At 41.5% G+C, this 22,502-nt stretch overlaps 1 protein-coding gene across 1 annotated transcript; it reads left to right on the forward strand.

Annotated features, from left to right (window-relative positions):
- Positions 1-14,139: 14,139 nt before the first annotated feature.
- Positions 14,140-22,214, forward strand: LOC106610421 (ecto-ADP-ribosyltransferase 5). Its single transcript, XM_014209788.2, is given in 6 exon segments — positions 14,140-14,254; positions 14,398-14,436; positions 14,559-14,641; positions 15,250-19,451; positions 19,613-19,918; positions 19,921-22,214. Coding segments are annotated over 3 exon segments (990 nt in total). The 5' UTR covers positions 14,140-14,254; positions 14,398-14,436; positions 14,559-14,641; positions 15,250-19,343; the 3' UTR covers positions 20,497-22,214.
- The last annotated feature ends 288 nt before the right edge of the window (positions 22,215-22,502 follow it).

Consider the following 22,502-nt stretch of genomic DNA (forward strand, 5'->3'; position numbering starts at 1 on the left):
GTGTTTTCTGTCTGTACTCAGGTTCTGGTACTATCGTTGACCCACTGTCTGTGTCTGTTTCTGTCTCTGAGTCTGTGTCTGTGTATGTTTCGGTCTCTGCTCTGAGACTGAGACTAACTATTTATGATGTCATCCTCGGAATAAAATGGAAATGTAGAAAGAGGAAGATAATAAAAGTGTAACATGGTGGTTGAGGTTGGGACATTTTCTGCTCCAGTTCATCTTTATAGCTGACTCCTGAGAACAGTGGACTTACTTATCAGGAGAAACTGTATAACCTCATGTTGTGGCTACTGTACTGACCTCATGTTGTGTCTACTGTACTGACCTCATGTTGTGTCTAATGTACTGACCTCATGTTGTGTCTAATGTACTGACCTCATGTTGTGTCTAATGTACTGACCTCATGTTGTGTCTACTGTACTGACCTCATGTTGTGTCTAATGTCCTGACCTCATGTTGTGTCTAATGTCCTGACCTCATGTTGTGTCTAATGTCCTGACCTCATGTTGTGTCTAATGTCCTGACCTCATGTTGTGTCTACTGTACTGACCTCATGTTGTGTCTAATGTCCTGACCTCATGTTGTGTCTAATGTCCTGACCTCATGTTGTGTCTACTGTACTGACCTCATGTTGCATCTAATGCACTGACCTCCATGTTGCGTCTACTGCACGAGACTCATGTTGCGTCTAATGTACTGACCTCATGTTGTGTCTACTATACTGACCTCATGTTGTTTCTACTGTACTGACCTCATGTTGTGTCTAATGTACGGGCCTCATGTTGCGTCTAATGTACGGGCCTCATGTTGCTTCTAATGTACTGACCTCATGGTGTGTCTACTGTACTGACCTCATGTTGTGTCTAATGTACGGGCCTCATGTTGCGTCTAATGTACTGGCCTCATGTTGCGTCTACTGTACTGACCTCATGTTGCGTCTAATGTACTGACCTCCATGTTGCGTCTACTGCATGGGCATCATGTTGAGTCTAATGTACGGGCCTCCATGTTGAGTCTAATGTATGGGCCTCCATGTTGAGTCTAATGTACAGGCCTCCATGATGTGTCTAATGTACTGGCCTCATGTTGCGTGTACAGTACTGACCTTATGTTGCGTCTACTGTACGGGCCTCATGTTGTGTCTAATGTTCGGGCCTCATGTTGCATCTAATGTACGGACCTCCATGTTGCGTCTAAAGTATGGACCTGCATGTTGCGTCTAATGTACGGACCTCATGTTGTCTAATGTACTGGGGGTGGGGGGGTTTGGGGTGCTATGGCAGTGTGTTTTCATTGTTGATTGAAAACACATTTAACGATGAGTCTGTTGTACTGACTTCATGTTGTATCTGATGATGTGTGAAACATACAGTAACTACTGGGACACTAAAGCTACAACCAGGAAATAAGTAGGAAACATTTTCATATGCAAATACAAACCATGTAATGTGTGGGTGTCTGTGTCCCCCCATTTCCAGGTCTCCTCTTCATCTATGTCAGTCAGGCCATTCCAGCCTATCTTGTTAAGGTTGAAAAGAAATGTCTGTTGTTGAGAAAGATGTTGTTAACTGAAATGGTCTATATGTGTAAAATAAAACACATTACTGACCAAGGAATGTTAGTCCAGAACCCCATCCAGCTCTCTGTCTCTGACACCTGTTCCTGTTCTCTGTTAATGATCACCAGAGGCCTCATCAACCGCAGATAGACACACATCTGTGTGTAAACCATGCGCAGCATCATTTCCACGCAAAGTCTGAGATTTATATGGACGTTTGCTTGAATTTACGCACAGACATGACCATTTGTAGGAACAGTGAGTTCCAAGTGGTGGAACAAGGGAACTGCTTGTCAAGCATGGGGAAAATATATGTTGAAATTGTGTGAGTAATAATGTAGTTCTACTTCCATTGTGAATTAATGCAACAGATCTTGACAGACTATATATAATTTCACCACATCAGTGCATTTGTTACGATAATCATCAATATAAAGTAGGGTAATATGTTCAATTAGAGACACTTGTTGAAGTGAAACCATTGTAGAAATAATATAAAAGACTGAGATAATGGAATTAGAGATGCCTGATGTTGCTCTGTTAGAAGGTTTGGCACATGATGCATTTAGCAGAGCGCATTTTTGGAGACTTTTTTACAGAAAGTACAGAATGGCTCATCAGATATAATTTCCCAAAACCAATCGTATTGTATGTTTTAGAGGATTTTAAGACCTACCTAAGGAAGGCAAAAACATGTCAGTCCGGTGCACATCAAGTGCCATCCAGCCTCAGGTTTTTGGCAACCGGCACTTTTCAGTGGGAGCTTGCCGTTCGGCATCTGACATCCCTGTATGAGCCATTGTTTTGGATTTAGTCATCAGCAAAATAAACTGTAACATACAATTCCCATAAGTCATCGCGCAACAGGTTGAAATCAAGAGGGGTTTCTTTGCCATCAATGGATTTCCAATTACAAATGGATCAATAGACGGCACCCACATTACCATCCCAAAACCAGTTCAACTATGTGAACAGAAAAGGCTTCCACTCTTAATGTGCAGGTGATAGGTTATATGACAAAAACAAAACCTGATGAATGTGCTGGCAAGGTGGCCAGTTGGAACGCACGACTTCGTTCATTCTGTTTATGGTGGCCTATTCACCTACAAGAGGGAGCTGTTGAGGATGGATGGCTTATTGGTGAGTGTTGCCTACTCATTTCAAGTAAATGTGCCGTTGCTGAAGCAACTTGAATTGTCCTAATGGTCCTCTCTTTGTAGCTATGTTTTTATTTTTCCTGGTCAAACCACAACTGAGTGAGACAAATAAAACCTGTTTTGTACTCAATATCTGACACTAGCACCTGTATTGCAGTCTGGATTATTATCATTCCAAGGTTCTTTTGGTTGTGCCTTTATAGCCAATATCATGGTATGGCGTTGTATATTCCCACGGGCTTTAAAGGGTTTATTTTGACCATATATGGTTAACCTGTTGTGGTATAGGGGGCAGTATTTTCACGGCCGGATAAAAAACGTACCTGATTTAATCTGGTTACTACTCCTGCCCAGAAACTAGAATATGCATATAATTAGTAGATTTGGATAGAAAACACTCTAAAGTTTCTGAAACTGTTTGAATGGTGTCTGTGAGTATAACAGAACTCATATGGCAGGCCAAAACCTGAGAAGATTCCATGCAGGAAGTGCCCTGTCTGACAATTTGTTGTCCTTCTGTTGCATCTCTATCAATATTACAGCATCTGTGCTGTAACGTGACACTTTCTAAGGCTTCCATTGGCTCTCTAAAGCCGCCAGAAAGTGGAATGGGGTGTCTGCTGTCTCTGGGCAAAGTACAGCAGCAGAGTTTGTAAGTGGTCAGCCTGGGGACAGTGAGACTGGAGATGCGCATTCACAAGACTTCTCCATTTTTTTCTTTCAGTCTTTGAATGAATACAACGTTGCCGGTCGGAATATTATCGCTATTTTACGAGAAAAGTAGCATAAAAATTGATTTTAAACAGCGTTTGACATGCTTCTAAGTACGGTAATGGAATATTTTAAATTTTTTGTCACGAAATGCGCTCGCGCGTTACCCTTCGGATAGTGACCTGAACGCACGAACAAACAGCGGTATTTGGATATAACTATGGATTATTTGGAACCAAAACAACATTTGTTGTTGAAGTAGAAGTCCTGGGATTGCATTCTGACGAAGAACAGCAAAGGCAATCCAATTTTTCTAATAGTAATTCTGAGTTTAGGTGACCCCGAAGTTGGCGGATGTCAAAATAGTTTGCCGTGATGGCCGAGCTATGTACTCAGAATATTGCAAAATGTGCTTTCGCCGAAAAGCTATTTTAAAATCGGACGTAGCAATTGCATAAAGGAGTTCTGTATCTATAATTCTTAAAATAATTGTTGTGTAATTTAGTAAATTCACCGGATGTTTTCGGTGGGTATGCTAGTTCTGAACATCACATGCTAATGTAAAAAGCTGTTTTTTGATATAAATATGAACTTGATTGAACAAAACATGCATGTATTGTATAACATAATGTCCTAGGAGTGTCATCTGATGAAGATCGTCAAAGGTTAGTGCTGCATTTAGCTGTGGTTTGGGTTTATGTGACATATATGCTTGCTTGGAAAATGGCTGTGTGATTATTTGTGTCTATGTACTCTCCTAACATAATCTAATGTTTTGCGGAGAAAGAGAAGTGTATCAATAAAATGGTGCAAAATAGTCCTATGTTTGAGAACTTTGAATTATGACATTTTGTGGTTTTAACCTGTTAGGACTAGGGGGCAGTATTGACACGGCTGGATAAAAAACGTACCCGATTTAATCTGGTTACTACTCCTGCCCAGTAACTAGAATATGCATATAATTATTGGCTTTGGATAGAAAACACCCTAAAGTTTCTAAAACTGTTTGAATGGTGTCTGTGAGTATAACAGAACTCATATGGCAGGCCAAAACCTGAGAAGATTCCATGCAGGAAGTGGCCTGTCTGACAATTTCTTGCCCTTCTTGATTATCTCTATCCATTACAGAGGATCTCTGCTGTTACGTGACACTTCCTATGGCTCCCATGGGCTCTCAGAAGGCGGCAAAAAGCTGAATCGTGGCTTTGCAAGCTCTGGCTGAAAAAAAGTAGCGCGTTTGGGTTGTGGCTGGATACAGTACTGTGAGACTCAGGCGCGTGCCCGAGTCGACCTCATGCTTTGTTTTCTTTCGTCTGTTTACTTAAACGCAGATTCCCGGTCGGAATATTATCGCTTTTTTATGAGAAAAATGGCATAAAAATGGATTTTAAACAGCGGTTGACATGCTTCAAAGTACGGTAATGGAATATTTAGAATTTTTTTGTCACGAATTGCGCCATGCTCGTGACCCTTATTTACACTTCGGATAGTGTCTTGAACGCATGAACAAAACGCCGCTATTTGGATATAACAATGGATTATTTTGAACCAAACCAACATTTGTTATTGAAGTAGCAGTCCTGGGAGTGCATTCTGATGAAGAACACCAAAGGTAATCAAACTTTTGTAATAGTAAATCGGAGTTTGGTCAGGGCTAAACTTGGTGGGTGTCTAAATAGCTAGCCGTGATGGCTGGGCTATGTACTCAGAATATTGCAAAATGTGCTTTCACCGAAAAGCTATTTTAAATTTGGCGCTCTGATTTTTCATTGCCTGTTGAATAGTGTGGGACGATTTCGTCCCACCTCCCCTAGAGAGGTTAACACAACAGTCACCTGGAGGAGGAGGAGGAGGAGGAGGAGGAGGAGGAGGGTTAATACACAACACATTATATGCGTTGAGGTCGTTGTTAGGATATACAGTGAGAGTGACTTACTGAACACTGAGCTGGAGGACATTGGTCAACAGCCTGTAAGTCAAGAAAGTACCATACCTGTGCTGCAGAGGAGATGCCCTCGATGACGCTGGTGGATCGGGGCAGATCCTCCTTGGTGACCTCAATGGCCTGGCGTGAATGGCCTGACTCCACCCACGGAATGCCTACGACAACGACAACTGGAGCGTAGGTTATCATTCAACATGAAGGTCACCCGAGAAGAAAAGGTAGAGAGAGGAGAGGCAGAGAGAGGAACCGAGAGGTAGAGAGAGGAGAGGTAGAGAGAGGAAACGAGAGGTAGAGAGGAGAGGTAGAGAGAGGAAACGAGAGGTAGAGAGGAGAGGTAGAGAGGAGAGGTAGAGAGAGTAGAGGAGAGGTGGAGAGGTAGAGAGGAGAGGAGAGGAGAGGAGAGGAGAGGAGAGGAGAGGAGAGGAGAGGAGAGGAGAGGAGAGGAGAGGAGAGGAGAGGAGAGGAGAGGAGAGGAGAGGAGAGGAGAGGAGAGGAGAGGTAGAGATAGGAGTAGAGATTGGAGAGGTGGAGGGAGGAAAGGAGTGGTAGGAGAGGAAAGAGTAGAGGAGTGGTGGAGAGGAGTGGAGAGGTAGAGGAGAGGAGAGTTAGAGAGAGGAGAGGAGAGGAGAGGAGAGGAGAGGAGAGGAGAGGAGAGGAGAGGAGAGGAGAGGAGAGGAGAGGAGAGGAGAGGAGAGGAGAGGAGAGGAGAGGGAGGAGGAGAGGAGAGGTAGAGAGGAGAGGTTGAGAGGAGAGGAGAGGACAGGGAGAGGGAGAGGTAGAGGGGAGTGGAGAGGTGGAGAAAGGAGAGGAGAGGTAGAGATAGGAGTGGAGAGGTGGAGAGGTGGAGGGAGGAAAGGAGTGGTAGGAGAGGAAAGGTAGAAATAGTAGAGGAGTGGTAGAGAGGAGAGGAGTGGAGAGGTAGAGGAGAGTTAGAGGGAGAGGAGAGGAGAGGAGAGGAGAGGAGAGGAGAGGAGAGGAGAGGAGAGGAGAGGAGAGGAGAGGAGAGGAGAGGAGAGGAGAGGAAGACGGAGGAGAGGAGAGGTAGAGAAATGTTCATGACAGAATAAAGGATGGATGTGTAGGAAAGTAATGAAAAGACGGGAGAATGGAAAGAAGATACATTGAAATGCAGAGAGCGAGCGAGAGAGAAAGAGAGAGGGAGAGAGATAAAGAGAGAAAGATAAAGGAAAGATAGAGATAAACAGTAGTGAAAGCCCTAGTACCACAGACTTGGTTCTCTCTATGAAGCTGGTGACAGTCAGGGGAGGCTGGTGGGAGAAGCTATAGGAGGATGGGCTCATTGAAATGGGGTTTCCATATATTTGATGTCTTTGGTACTGTTCCATTTATTCCATTCCAGCCAATACAATGAGCCTGTCCTCCTATAGCATCTCAGTCCAGCCTCCAGTGGTTTGTGTGTGTGTGTGTGTGTGTGTGTGTGTGTGTGTGTGTGTGTGTGTGTGTGTGTGTGTGTGTGTGTGTGTGTGTGTGTGTGTGTGTGTGTGTTTTTGTGTGTTTGCGCGAGTGCACTCTTTAGTGCATTGTCTTTAGCAGGAGCATCAGTGAACACATAGATCTCAGAGGAGGTGGCGCCACTGTGAGGGCCAGCTGGGAATTACAAAACACACATCAGAGAGTCAGACCACACTGGGATCAAGTACTGGAACTCTATGGGAAATAACATGTTCAGTCCACTGGCAAACTAACCAGCTCTGGCAGAGTTACCAAAACAGGCAACCACATTTCAAATGCAGCCGTTGAAATACAGCCTTCATATTGGGAATGTGAAAGTAACTTTTGCTCATCAAATCAAATCAAATGTATTTATATAGCCCTTCTTACATCAGCTGATATATCAAAGTGCTGTACAGAAACCCAGCCTAAAACCCCAAACAGCAAGCAACGCAGGTGTAGAAGCACGGTGGCTAGGAAAAACTCCCTAGAAAGACCAAAACCTAGGAAGAAGCCTAGAGAGGAACCAGGCTATGAGGGGTGGCCAGTCCTCTTCTGGCTCTGCTGGGTGGAGATTATAACAGAACATGGCCAAGATGTTCAAATGTTCATAAATGACCAGTTTGGTCAAATAATAGTAATCACAGTGAACAGGTCAGGGTTCCATAGCCGCAGGCAGAACAGTTGAAACTGGAGCAGCAGCACGGCCAGGTGGACTGGGGACAACAAGGAGTCATCATGCCAGGTAGTCCTGAGGCATGGTCCTAGGGCCTCCGAGAGAGAGAGAAAGAAAGAGAGAATTAGAGAGAGCATACTTAACCTCTCTAGGGCAGGTGGCACCAAATCGTCCCACCTACGTAACAGCCAGTGTAATCCTGTGGCACGTTATTCAAAAACCTAAAAAATGCAAAAACTTCTATTTTTCAAACATATGACTATTTTACACCATTTTAAAGACAAGACTCTCGTTAATCTAACCACACTGCCCGATTTCAAAAAGTCTTTACAACGAAAGCAAAACATTAGATTATGTCAGCAGAGTACCCAGCCAGAAATAATCAGACACACATTTTTCAAGCTAGCATATAATGTCACATAAACCCAAACCACAGCTAAATGCAGCACTAACCTTTGATGATGTTCATCAGATGACAACCCTAGGACATTATGTTATACAATACATGCATGTTTTGTTCAATCAAGTTCATATTTATATCAAAAACCAGCTTTTTACATTAGCATGTGACATTCAGAACTAGCATACCCCCCGCAAACTTCCGGGGAATTCGCTAACAATTTACTAAATTACTCACGATAAACGTTCACAAAAAGCATAACAATTATTTTAAGAATTATAGATACAGAACTCCTCTGTGCACTCGATATGTCAGATTTTAAAATAGCTTTTCGGTGAAAGCACATTTTGCAATATTCTCAGTAGATAGCCCGGCATCACAGGGCTAGCTATTTAGACACCCAGCAAGTTTAGCACTCACCAAAGTCAGATTTACTATAAGAAAAATGTTATTACCTTTGTTGTCTTCGTCAGAATGCACTCCCAGGACTTCTACTTCAATAACAAATGTTGGTTTGGTTCAAAATAATCCATAGTTATATCCAAACAGCGGCGTTTTGTTCGTGCGTTCAAGACACTATCCGAAAGGGTAAATAAGGGTGACGAGCACGGCGCAATTCGTGACAAAAAAATTCTAAATATTCCATTACCGCACTTCGAAGCATGTCAACCGCTGTTTAGAATCTATTTTTATGCCATTTTTCTCATAAAAAGCGATAATATTCCGACCGGGAATCTGCGTTTAGGTAAACAGACGAAAGAAAATAAAGCATGGGGTCGACTCGGGCACACGCCTAAGCCCATAGTACTCTGATCGGCCACTTGCCAAAAGCGATAATGTGTTTCAGCCAGAGGCTGCCTCGATATCATTCAGCTTTTTCCCGGGCTCTGAGAGCCTATGGGAGCCGTAGGAAGTGTCACGTTATAGCAAAGATCCTCAGTCTTCAATAAAAGAGCCAAGATGAAACACAACTTGTCAGACAGGCCACTTCCTGCATGGAATCTTCTCAGGTTTTGGCCTGCCATTTGAGTTCTGTTATACTCACAGACACCATTCAAACAGTTTTAGAAACTTTACGGTGTTTTCTATCCAAAGCCAATAATTATATGCATATTCTAGTTACTGGGCAGGAGTAGTAACCAGATTAAATCAGGTACGTTTTTTATCCGGCCGTGTCAATACTGCCCCCTAGCCCTAACAGGTTAAATTCACACAGGACACTGGATAAGACAGGAGAAATACTCCAGATATAACAGACTGACCCTAGCCCCCTGACACATAAACTACTGCAACATAAATACTGGAGGCTGAGACAGGAGGGGTCAGGAGACACTGTGGCCCCATCCGATGATACCCCCTGGACAGGGCCAAACAGGCAGGATATAATCCCACCCACTTTGCCAAAGCACAGCCCCCACACCACTAGAGGGATATCTTCAACCACCAACTTACCATCCTGAGACAAGGCTGAGTATAGCCCACAAAGATCTCTGCCACGACCGACACAACCCAAGGGGGGGCGCCAACCCAGACAGGAAGACCACGTCAGTAACTCAACCCACTCAAGTTACGCACCCCTCCTAGGGACGGCATGGAAGAGCACCTCTATGCCAGTGACTCAACCCCTGTAATAGGGTTAGAGGCAGAGAATCCCAGTGGAGAGAGGGGAATCGGCCAGGCAGAGACAGCAAGGGCGGTTCGTTGCTCCAGAGCCTTTCCGTTCACCTTCACACTCCTGGGCCAGACTACACTCAATCATAGGACCTACTGAAGAGATGAGTCTTCAATAAAGACGTAAAGATTGAGACCGAGTCTGCGTCTCTCACATGGGTAGGCAGACCATTCCATAAAAATTGAGCTTTATAGGAGAAAGCCCTGCCTCCAGCTGTTTGCTTTGAAATTCTAGGAACAATTAGGAGGCCCGCGTCTTGTGACAGTAGTGTACGTGTAGGTATGTACGGCAGGACCAAAACGGAAAGATAGGTAGGGGCAAGCCCATGTAATGCTTTGTAGGTTAGCAGTAAAACCTTAAAATCAGCCCTTGCCTTAACAGGAAGCCAGTGTAGGGAGGCTCATGACATTGCCTGAACACACACACAGTGACAGGCACAGCTCTGGCATATCTCCTCCTCCTGTTGCTGTCACGGCATCAACACTCTGTTTGAAAATATCTGCATTTTGTTGTGATGATCAGAGGCCCAAATCCTGCAAACACAAACACACACACACACGTACACACACACACACGTACACACGTACACACACACACACGTACACACGTACACACACACACACACACACACACACACACACACACACACACACACACACACACACACACACACACACACACACACACACAGGTATCTCCTGTCTAGGTGACTCTTTCCCAGGTGAGTCAACAGCGGACAGTTTCTCCACCTTGTTAATTACATTGTCGTTTTTTATTTGTCATGGATCCAGCCCTGCTTGAGTCAGAGCATTCAGAACATAGTTCCACAGTCCTGAAACAATATATAAACAACCAAACTAACTGCCATGTAAAGACCTTGGAACAACACAGTACTGGAACAAAATAAAACAGGTCTCTGTTGTAAAAGATATCCCAACAAGAATAACCTGTAGAAATAAATGTTAAATACAATTAAATACACAAATAGACTACCAGTTACAGGAACAGAGTGGAGAATCATGACTGTATCCTGACAACACAATATCAGGAACAGAGTGGAGAATCATGGCTGTAGCCTTGACAACACAACATCTGGAACAGAGTGAGAATCATGACTGTATCCTGACAACACAACATCAGTAACAGAGTGGAGAATCATGACTGTATCCTGACAACACAATATCAGGAACAGAGTGGAGAATCATGGCTGTAGCCTTGACAACACAACATCTGGAACAGAGTGAGAATCATGACTGTATCCTGACAACACAACATCAGTAACAGAGTGGAGAATCATGACTGTATCCTGACAACACAACATCAGGAACAGAGTGGAGAATCATGGCTGTAGCCTTGACAACACAACATCAGGAACAGAGTGGAGAATCATGACTTAGCCTTGACAACACAACATCAGGAACAGAGTGGAGAATCATGACTTTATCCTGACAACACAACATCAGGAACAGAGTGGAGAATCATGACTGTATCCTGACAACACAACATCAGGAACAGAGTGGAGAATCATGGCTGTAGCCTGACAACACAACATCAGTAACAGAGTGGAGAATCATGGCTGTAGCCTGACAACACAACATCATACAGTACCTTTTTGCATAGTACCACATGAAAGTTAAACATGTCTTCCAACAAGGTGATATACAGTATTGTTACATGCTGTACTCTACACACTGTGGTTGAATCAGGACTGGTAGTGTAGGTGATATACAGTATTGTTACATACTGTACTCTACACACTGTGGTTGAATCAGGACTGGTACTGTAGGTGATATACAGTATTGTTACATACTGTACTCTACACACTGTGATTGAACCAGGACTGGTACTGTAGGTGAAAATACGTTGTTTTTTCATGATTACCTTTAACGGAAGTCTGTGAACATAACAATATTAGAAACCTCTTTAACCTGTTAGGGCTAGGGGGCAGTATTGACACGGCTGGATAAAAAACGTACCCGATTTAATCTGGTTACTACTCCTGCCCAGTAGCTAGAATATGCATATAATTATTGGCTTTGGATAGAAAACATCCTAAAGTTTCTAAAACTGTTTGAATGGTGTCTGTGAGTATAACAGAACTCATATGGCAGGCAAAAACCTGAGAAGATTCTGAACAGGAAGTGGCCTGTCTGTCAAGTTGTTGTTCATCTTGGCTCTTTTTATTGAAGACTGAGGATCTTTGCTGTAACGTGACACTTCCTACGGCTCCCATAGGCTCTCAGAGCCCGGGAAAAAGCTGAATGATATCGAGGCAGCCCCAGGCTTAAACACATTATCGCGTTTGGATAGTGGCCGATCAGAGTACTCTGAGACTCAGGCTCGTGCACGAGGGCACGAGATGTTTTTATTTTCTCTCTCTTTGTACGTATACACGCTTTCCCGGTCGGAATATTATCGCTTTTTACAAGAAAAATTGCATACAAATTGATTTTAAACAGCGGTTGACATGCTTCGAAGTACGGTAATGGAATATTTAGAATTTTTTTGTCACGAAATGCGCCATGCTCGTCCCACCTAGCCCATAGAGGTTAATCCAAAGTGATTTACAGTACAGTGAGTGTATACATTTTGAGTTTAGGGTATGTGACTCCAGCGGGAATCAAACCCACCACCCTTACACTGCTAGGACCACGCTGTTATCAACTAATCCAAACCGGACCTCAATTCTCAACCCAGGAAGCACCGTCAATGTGTTTCACCTTTGCTAGATTACATAGCACTAGCAATACTGTATGATTGGATGACTACAACATAAATTATTGTAACTTTAGTGACCCAGGTCAGATGTACAATAATTTTATCCAAACACATCAGAATGTTTGCTGAACGTTTCTGGAATGCAGACATCCAGCATTCTGTTCTCCAGAATTCTTTAGATAACATTGACCTCACTTCAGAATCTGTAGAAATATGTGACTGTGTGCCAATGTATCCTCCTTCTCAAGCCATCTGCTGTTTCGACACAGTCACCCACAGGGGAAACTCTTAACATTCACTGTGTGTGCATACCATAGCAGCACCCACTCGTAGCATGCGCTCCAGCAGGTATGTCTCACTGGTCACCCCCAAAGCCAATTCCTCCTTTGGTCGTCTCTCCTTCCGGTTCTCTGCTGCAAATGACTGGAACGAACTGCAAAAATCTCAGAAGCTGGAGACTCATATCTCCCTCACTAGCTTTAAGCACCAGCTGTCAGAGCAGCTCACAGATCACTGCACCTGTACATAGCCCATCTGTAAACAGCCCATCTATCTACCTCATCCCCATAATGTATTTATTTATTTATTAATCTTGCTCCTTTGCACCCCAGTATCTCTACTTGCACATTCATCTTCTGCACATCTACCATTCCAGTGTTTAATTGCTATATTGTAATTACTTCGCCACCATGGCCTATTTATTGTCTTAACTTACCTCATTTGCACTCACTGTATATAGACTTTTCGTTTTCTTTTACTATATTATATAGTATGTTTTGTTTATTCCATGTGTAACTCTGTGTTGTTGTATGTGTCGAATTGCTACGCTTTATCTTGGCCAGGTCGCAGTTGCAAATGAGAACTTGTTCTCAACTAGACTACCTGGTTAAATAAAGGTGAAATAAAATAAATAAAAAAAACACGTGTTTGGGTGTGTCCGATGTGTTGACATTCTGAACGACAGCAATCAATCAGTCTTTATCAATAGAAACTTTGTCCTGAACAAACACTGAGGGGTTATTCATCTGACATATTACTGTGTTATGGAGACAAAAGAAAGAGGGTGTGTGTGTGTGTGTGTGTGTGTGTGTGTGTGTGTGTGTGTGTGTGTGTGTGTGTGTGTGTGTTAGAATATGAGCTGTATTGATCTGTGCAAACAGACATCACTGTACATATACAGTATAGCTGTTGGATTAGGTGCTACCTCTACAGTGGCTGGACTCCAGCATAAACTACACAGTCAGCCGCTGTGATACCAAACACCCGTAAGGTCACGTCCCATTCTGAATTTCCTTTCCTTGTCCTCTTTCCTTGTCTCCTGTCATCATTCCTTTGTAACCACCACAGATCTGAAAGACCTTGCCATATGAAAGCAATATGATGGAAAACCCATAGAATGAAATAAAATATAATGCGTCTCTATGGGGAAAACATCCGGGTCTCACGCTGACATAACATAGTAAAGGAAACAACAATAGGAAGCTGTTTGAGAGTATTTGGGAAACTGCCTAAATCGTCGTCTTGACATGATGCACTGTGGGCACAAGAGGTCAGAATCTCACCAGCTGAGAACATGATTGGCAGACAAAGCTTTGAGACAACTGACTCCCTGCCAATGCAGTTACCCTGGTAACCTTTGACAATTCCCCCTTCTGGCTACATGCAAATATAATAATAATCTGAGCTAAATTATGTCTAGTATGACCATACCTCACTATCACAGAAATATATTATATTGTAATGAAGAAAATGAAGTTAAAGTTTTATCCAAATTGAAAGAGAAAGTAACTTTAAAGTTGTCTTTCAGTTTAGACCTCAACGTCACTGTGGGGTGGATCATCATTATCACAGCTATAAAAAGAAACACATGACTGGGATGACAGAGAGAACTGATCCACTGTAAGAAGAGTTTGACTGGAGAGCTCCTTGCGTCACCAGTTACTGTACTAGTACAGAGTGCAGGTGAGTGATTCTCCATTTGACAGGATGTGATCTTTTATTCCAGTCTTAGGAACAGGGATCACTTGTTGCATCACTTGGGTTGTTGAATTAACAGTTAATTTCATAATTTTTTTATGTTTGATTATACTTTGAACATGCTGTAGACTTCTGCAACATGGGTGGTGGATATCTCTTAATTGATGGTGAGATGTTTTTATAATGTTTTACAATGACAACAGTTTTGTATGTATCTGTAACTTCTTTGTATGTAAAGGCACAATGGAAATGTTTATCATCCTTTCACTGGTTTTGTTCTCATCTTTAGATGTGAAGAGAACTGAGAAGAAGACAAACACAATATTTGTCTTGATGTTGATTCTCTGTCTTCACTTTGGACTGGTGAAACAGGTACACTAAGAAAAATACAACCTCAAACGTAATATTTAATTTACCTAGTTTACTTTTTTTACCCTGCTTATAATAAATTATTTCAAATCAGGAAATTAAGTTGAGTAAACGAAAAGCCAATCAAATATAATTACATTGTAATGTATTTGTTACACGTTCCTACAACTTTACATTTAACACCAGCAGGGTTCATTTATATTTTTAAGTTGAACAAGTACTCCTTTTACAGAGACATAAGAAGAGAAAATATTGTCCCACTACTGTTTTTTCTGACAAGAAAAGAGAGTCCTTAAATGTTATGGGCAATACCTGTGAATAGTCTTCATGTTGTTTTGACTACGCCCTGAGCTATGCAGAAAAAACAATTGTGGATCATATCTTTGGCATCCTGCTTTAGGACTTGAGCATTGCCATTATTTTGTACTTTCATTTTGCACATTGACATAAAACCACAGACAAACACACGACTTAATACTTGTTTTCCTCACATTTAGCCTCACAAATAGGAAACTACGTCCAATAAGGGATTGGTAAACATTTTATAACCCAAGCAGGGACCTGTTAGGTCTGTATCAGGAGAATGTCACTAAAGAATGTTACTGTTACAGAACAAGATTTTCCCACTGGACATGGCACCTGATTCTGTTGATGACAAATATGATGGCTGCAGAGACGAAGCCTTTAAGAGGGTGGATAGCTACTATCTCCCACATGAGAAAAACACCACCACTAACTTCATAAAAGCCTGGGACATAGCAGAGAAACATGCATCCATTCCAAAAGATGGTCTGCAAAAAGTGCATTCCATCTCTATGTATTTGTACACAAATAACAAACCCCAACCTCCCTCTGAATCCATCTACCTAGACTTCAACGAAGCAATTAGACAAGGCAGTTATGGGTATGGAACATCATTCCAGTACCATTCCCTGCACTTCTATCTAACTGACGCCATTAAGATTCTCAAACAAAGTCAAACAACATGTAGGACCACCTACCTTAGAACCAATGTAACTTTTGATCTGGATGTTATCAACAAAGAAATGCGCTTTGGTTATTTTGTCTCAAGTTCTATACATAAGACCTTATACGATTTTGGAGACACATCCTGCTTTGAGATCAACACATGTTTTGGTGTTAACCTGACATATTACTCTGCCTATGCAAACGAGGGGGGAGTTTTGATTCCTCCCTATGAGGTATTCAAAGTCACCAACATCCAGACAAAGTCAGCAGTCAGTAACCTGTGGTGTAAAGTCGTCTACACTCTAAAGAGCACTGGGAAATGGAAGAGTGACCTGAATTGTAAAGCAATAGATACAGGCTACTGCTACATAAAGCTATTAACTGTGTTCATAGTCACAATAGTGTTCATATATTTACAACACTAAAATAGGTATTTAGTCAGACAGCATAGGCAGCAGCTCTATAGAGATGAGATGATGACTTGGAATGACATACTCAAGTCATAAAATAAAACCAATGTAACTGAAATATTTAATTAAAGTAATGTGAATAAATGATGGTTAAAAATGATTAAGTGATAAGCAGTAATGGTCAGTCACTACCATCATGGGACTTTTATTAATAGTTTTATTACGTGTTCTTACATCATTCAACCCACATATTGCATAGTGTATTTAATGTTTAAAAAAATAATGATTTTTTTTAAATTATCAAACAAACCGAACCAACCTCAAAAAGCACTAATCGTTCAGCACTACTAGCTATCATAGAACCAAAGTGTTATTTTGATCAGAACATTGTCAACAAAAAAGATTAGGCACATTCACCTCGGACACTCTATGCAGGGAAAAAGACAGAGATTCATTTGGAGAAACGTCCTGCTTTGAGATCTCCACATGTTTTGGAGTTGACATATTATATTACTCTGTATTTACAGGAGAGAGAGAAGTCTTAATTCCTCCCTATGAGGTATTCACAGTGACAAACATCCAGATGAAGCCACCAGAGAAAAAACTGTGGTGTGACGTCATCTACACATTAGAGACCACTGGACTTTGTAAGAGCTGAACTGCAAATTGGTGGCAAAATTTATCAGAAAAGTATTTTTTTTTACGTTTCTTTTACGACCAGCTGATACAGGCAACATAATTCTCTTTAATTATGTTCTGTATATTACTGATCATCCTCCCAGCAATGTACAACGGGAAGTCATCTGAAACAAAGATATCTTTGTCTCGTCCTGACCCTAGTAAGATATCATTTTCATTAGTAGAGTAGGACAGGGCATGACAGGGGGTGTTTTTGGTTGTTCTATGTTTGCTATTTCTAGGTTTTAGTTGTAGTTGTTCTATTTCTATGTTGGGATTGTTTGGGGTTGATCTCTAATTGGAGGCAGCTGATCCTCATTGCCTCTGATTAGAGATAATATTTAAGTAGGGGTTTCTCCTCTTACTGTTTTGTGGGTGATTATCTTTTGAGTAGTGTGTTTCTCTCTCTCTGTGTGTCACGGTTTGTTGTTTTGTGATTTCAAGTTACTTATGTACGGCATTCAGTTTCACGTCTAATAGTTAAGTGAAACTGACGTTGCATTTTGGTCCGCTCATTCAAACAGCCGTGACAGAATAACCCACCACCAAAGGGCCAAGCAGTGTGGAATGGAGCAGCAGGAGAAATGGACTTGGGAAGAAATCCTAGACTGTATTAGAACACAGATAACAAACCCATCTACCTAGACTGTATTAGAACACATAACTAAACTCATCTACCTAGACTGTATGAGAACACATAACTAAACCCATCTATCTCCTCTCTGAAGTGTGCATGTGTAACAACTTGAATTCGACCTTGCACTCCTAAATCTGATGCCCGACCGCTAAGTCGATGACGTGGCACACAACAATTCGGCACGGCAGGTAGCCTAGTGGTTAGAGCATTGGGCCACTAACTGAAAGGTTGCTAGATCAAATCCCCGAGCTAACAAGATAAAAAATCTGTCGTTCTGAACAAAACAGTAAACCCACTGTTCCTAGGCTGGCATTGTAAGTTAGAATTTGTTCTTAACTGACTTGCCTAGTTAAATAAAAACATTATGCCATTTTTAGAAACTTTCTCAAATGTTCAAGAATACTGAGATCAGATGTTTAATTTATTATAACATTATCAGAATGTTGGCCCCGTTACATATTGTCCGTCTTCTCCCACTGCTGCCCTCTGGGCTTCCTCTCATCACCATATTTGGTAGTGAGTGGAAGCCCCCACCGGATGCTTCAGGTTTTTACCCCTTGTGACACATCAGTGTTTCCTCTTTTACCTGTGCTAGAACTGTAATGCAAGGTATACTCAGGGTTAAAGTCACCAAGGACCAGAAAAAACAGTGATGTGTCATACATGGGTGGTTCCATAAAAAGAGAACCTGTTGTGCGTATCAACATAACAATGGAACACACAAGAGAAGAGGATTAATAGGTTTTGCTCATAACTTGGCTTCATAAAAAAAGGATACCGTAACATTGAGTGACCATAACTCAACTAACAGGTAAGAATGTAACATTTCTACCTGTACATCCAGTTTTCTACAGATTATTTCACAAGCAAAAAACACTAAAAAGTAATGATTAAAGAATGATTATAGTGATAACTTTGCCCTCTCACAGAGTACAGTATAACACTAACTTGTGAGTGATAAGGAAAAGTGACTAACTAGCGAGAACAGAGAGCACAAATACATTTGATGGCAGATATTACAAATGCCACATTTACATTTCATTTAATTTCAAGTTCTTCCAATTGTACCTCTCAATATAAATACCTCTGGAACAGGCACAGTAGGACCTGAGCTGTGTTGGAATACTCAAACTATCCGCATGAACAGTACTATTTGTGATGTAAATGGAGAATGTATTATGCTTATTGGTCATAGTATGGATAGAGTTATTATGCCGAAAGTCCCCGGATGTCGTACTACATTCAAAATAGTCAAAATAGGAAGTATAACAAGCAGTGGACACTATTTCAATGCAATTCTTCAGAAAATGGGCGTGGCGTCACAACATTTTCAGATTTGAAGAAAATTGCGAAAATATGCAGCTGAAGTCCGATGAAAGCGGACACAAATGCATTGCTTTAAGTAATTATGACAAATGTTAAGAAAATGTTGAGCAATGTAATAATGTAATGACTTTTCAAATAAATGATGTTACACGTTATGTTGGGTGACAATTTGTTAGGTACGCTAGCCTTACGAACCGTATAGCATATCATTACAGCAGTTGCTTGTATGTACCGGTATGTTAGCTGGCTACCTAACGTTAGTTGGCTACTAATACATCAAACTTGCCAGGATATTAACTATATGCTATCTAACTAACCACCCAACATTTATTGACTTTATTATTCAAATCATTCTTAGGTTAGTTAAGTGGTATAGTCATTGTGCGTTCTCATTGGACATTGTTCACAAAGTCGTAAGATGTCTAGCTAGTCATTTGTTAGCTATGCTAACAAGCTAGCAAGAAGTTGCATAGCAACAGCATCAACTTCCGGTAGACAGGCAAAGCGCTAGTACACTCAACTGAAAGGATACCGTCCATTTACAGTACCAATATGAAATTATAGTATGTAGTATGTACTCATTAAGTATGTAGTATACAGTATGTAAGTATGGGTATTCGAACACAGCACTGGTTTCTTGTTGAAATTAACTGTAACCTTTTACTCCCTTCTTCAACGTCACTAGATGGAAATCAGTAACATACACAAAAAGAAGACAATCGTCTTTTCTGTTATTTTTCTACTTGTTTTGATAGTAATCTTAGTTTTGATCCTCGGCATTCCCCATTCAAAGGTGAGATATTTTACATTTTAATTAAATTAAATACATTTTTTTTATTACATATTAAATTGAAATTGTTTGCCCCTACAGTAGATCAGCGTTCCCAAACTTTAGTACAGTTTGCCATAAGTTTTATGAATGGAAACGTGTTTAAAAAAATGTCACTGTTACAGGATGGAGAAACTGAGAACGGAGGGATTCAAGATGGAGGGATTCAAGATGGAGGGATTCAAGATGGAGGGATTCAAGATGGAGGGATGCAAGAGATTCTACCTCTAGACATGGTCCGTTCTTCTGTTGATGATAAATACGATGGTTGCAGAGATTTAATGTTGTGGGCGGTTGAAAACATGTACCTCTACGATGAGTTAAACACGAATCCTCAATTCAATACATCCTGGAACATAGCAAAACCACATGCTATACCACATGGAGACAGTTTGAATACAGAGCATTCCATTGCTATCTATTTGTATACAAAAACAAACCAGGACACAATTCCAGATCGATGTACCTGGACTTTAACAAAGCAGTTCAAGAGGGCAATTCTGCATATATGACAACATCATTCAAGTACCATGCATTGCATTTCTACCTGACTGATGCCATTCAGATTCTTAGAGAAAGACAAGAGACATGTAAGGAAACCTTTCACAGAACCAACAAGAAGTTTGATCTGAGTGTTCTCAACCACGAGATCCGTTTCGGCACCTTCGCCACAAGCTCTTTAAGATCCGACTTAACCAACTTTGGGAACGTGTCTTGCTTTGAGATCCACACTTGCTTTGGCGCTGAGCTAACTTCTTACTCAGCCTTTCCTGAAGAGAGAGAAGTTTTAATTCCGCCATATGAGATTTTTGAAGTCACCAAAATCCAGACAAAGTCACGAGTGAATAACCTGTTGTGTGAAGTCGTCTACACACTAAAGAGCAAGGGAGTAGACAGTGATCTGAATTGCAAATTGATTTTGAATGGAGGAGAATCAAACATCATCAGAGCATCAGATACAGGCTACATAATTCTCTATATTATGTTGATTACTACTGTATATTACTGATCATTACCAACGTACGATGAGAAGTAGCCTGATCTGACACAGCTGCCCCAGCTTTACAGTGTAAAGATCCTGGCTGTGTTCCAGGTCAGCTACATTGCAGACGCATGCCTAATCTCACGCCTGGATAGGCCTTTAACATATCAACTAACCACATCATATCGCAATCTGATGCCGATTGCGCAGTCGAGGACGTGGCACACAACCATTGGTTGATGCAATGCAACATCAGAAATTTATTCGGCCTGTAATGCAACCCCTGTTCAGGCTTGTTTTAACCAGCATTGACTGCTACTGTATTACAATTGTTGAGATTAAATGTCTTGGTCATATGTAATAATTTCTTGACATTTGCTGTCATGTACACCTTGACCACGGCTCGCTACAGTACACCTGGCAGCTTTTGAGGTTTGGGAGGGGAGGGATTTTTCGGCCTTACGTTGCACGAGACTTGCAAAGAGAGGGGGAGGGGGGCTACCAAAGATGATCGTCCCTGGTTTCACCACTAGTCCAACATCTCAATGCCCCACAACCAACACTAGTAACTGTCCAGAGGCCAGTGCTCATGCAATAATTGGTTCTGAGTTGCCGAGATGAAGCCAAAGAGAACCAGCCACTATCATCACATACACATCTGAGTGACATTGTGGCTAACATGATAAAGCTTCTTTCACATTACACCATTTTCAATATGCTTAAAATCACCTTATGTGCCTGACTGTCATGCCTAATGGCTGTACAAAGACATGACATGTTAGTACTGGCTTTAAAGCTTGCTTCACATTTCATGGTTTACAAAATCCTACAGTTTACCTTTCACACTATGCAAGTCTTGACAGGATTGCACGTGTCTCATGTCTAATCTGAAATTAATTATACCAGACAAGCTGACTCAATTGAACCTAAGGTCAGTTCGTACCGGGTTGTAAGAATGAGAGTGAGGAAAAAAATAAAACTTGGAGGACTCTCTGAGGCTGAGTGAGAGGGTTGGGTGAGAGAGCACTGAGAAAGGTTAGTCTTTTCCTGTCTGTGAGATCACTGGCTGTACGCCTCATCAGAGTAGGAGTGCTGATCTAGCATCAGTTTTGCCTTTTAGATCATAATCAATACGATTATATGGACAAGGGATCCTAGATCAGCACCAGAGCTCCGTACTGCTCACTAAACCAATCACAACTAGGAGAGAGAGTGGGAAGAGGAGGCTGTATCAAAGATGAATGATACAGCTACAGTACCTATCCTAAATACCATGCTAGCCTTTTCATGCAAGTGATATTCTGTCGGTTTCATTAAGTACATTGTTCACCTGGAAAAACTGGTTTGAGAGACTCAGTCAAGCATAACCGACATACGTTGATAACATGTAAGAACAATATAGGCCATAGGTTAATAGAGAGAAAGGACTATATGTAGGGTTCTGTCTGGTATGTTGTTCTACCATATGACTAAACACACTGGCCACGTCCAACTCCCCATACTAACTAGTAGGCTGATGGATATGAGAAAATACAATGTTTTAAAGTATGTGAAATGTCTTCTATTGAGTATGCTTTCAATGCCAGGACGTCATTCATTTCAGCCTTAATGTCACGTCCTGACCAGTAAAGGGGTTATTGTAGTTTGGTCAGGACGTGGCAGGGGTGTGTTTGTTTTGTGTGTTTTGGGGTTTTATGTATGTTCTATATTTTCTATTTCTATGTTCCTATCTATGTTGTGTATTTCTTTGTGTTGGCCTGGTATGGCTCTCAATCAGGGACAGCTGTACATCATTGTCGCTGATTGGGAGCCACATTTAGGTAGCCCTTTTTCCACCTGTCTTTTGTAGGAAGTTGTTTTTGCATTGCTGTGTGTAGCCTGCAAAACTGTCTAGCTGTTGTTCGTTTTCTTGTTTTTGTTCAATGAAAGTTAAGGTGAGCACTCAACCCGCTGCGCCTTGGTCCATTCACTACGACGGCCGTTACACTTAATCTGGTGTAATTCACTACATACTATTGAGGAAGAGAATTGTC

Source organism: Salmo salar, chromosome ssa08 (assembly GCF_905237065.1).
Source record: "Salmo salar chromosome ssa08, Ssal_v3.1, whole genome shotgun sequence".
Lineage (NCBI taxonomy): Eukaryota > Metazoa > Chordata > Actinopteri > Salmoniformes > Salmonidae > Salmo > Salmo salar.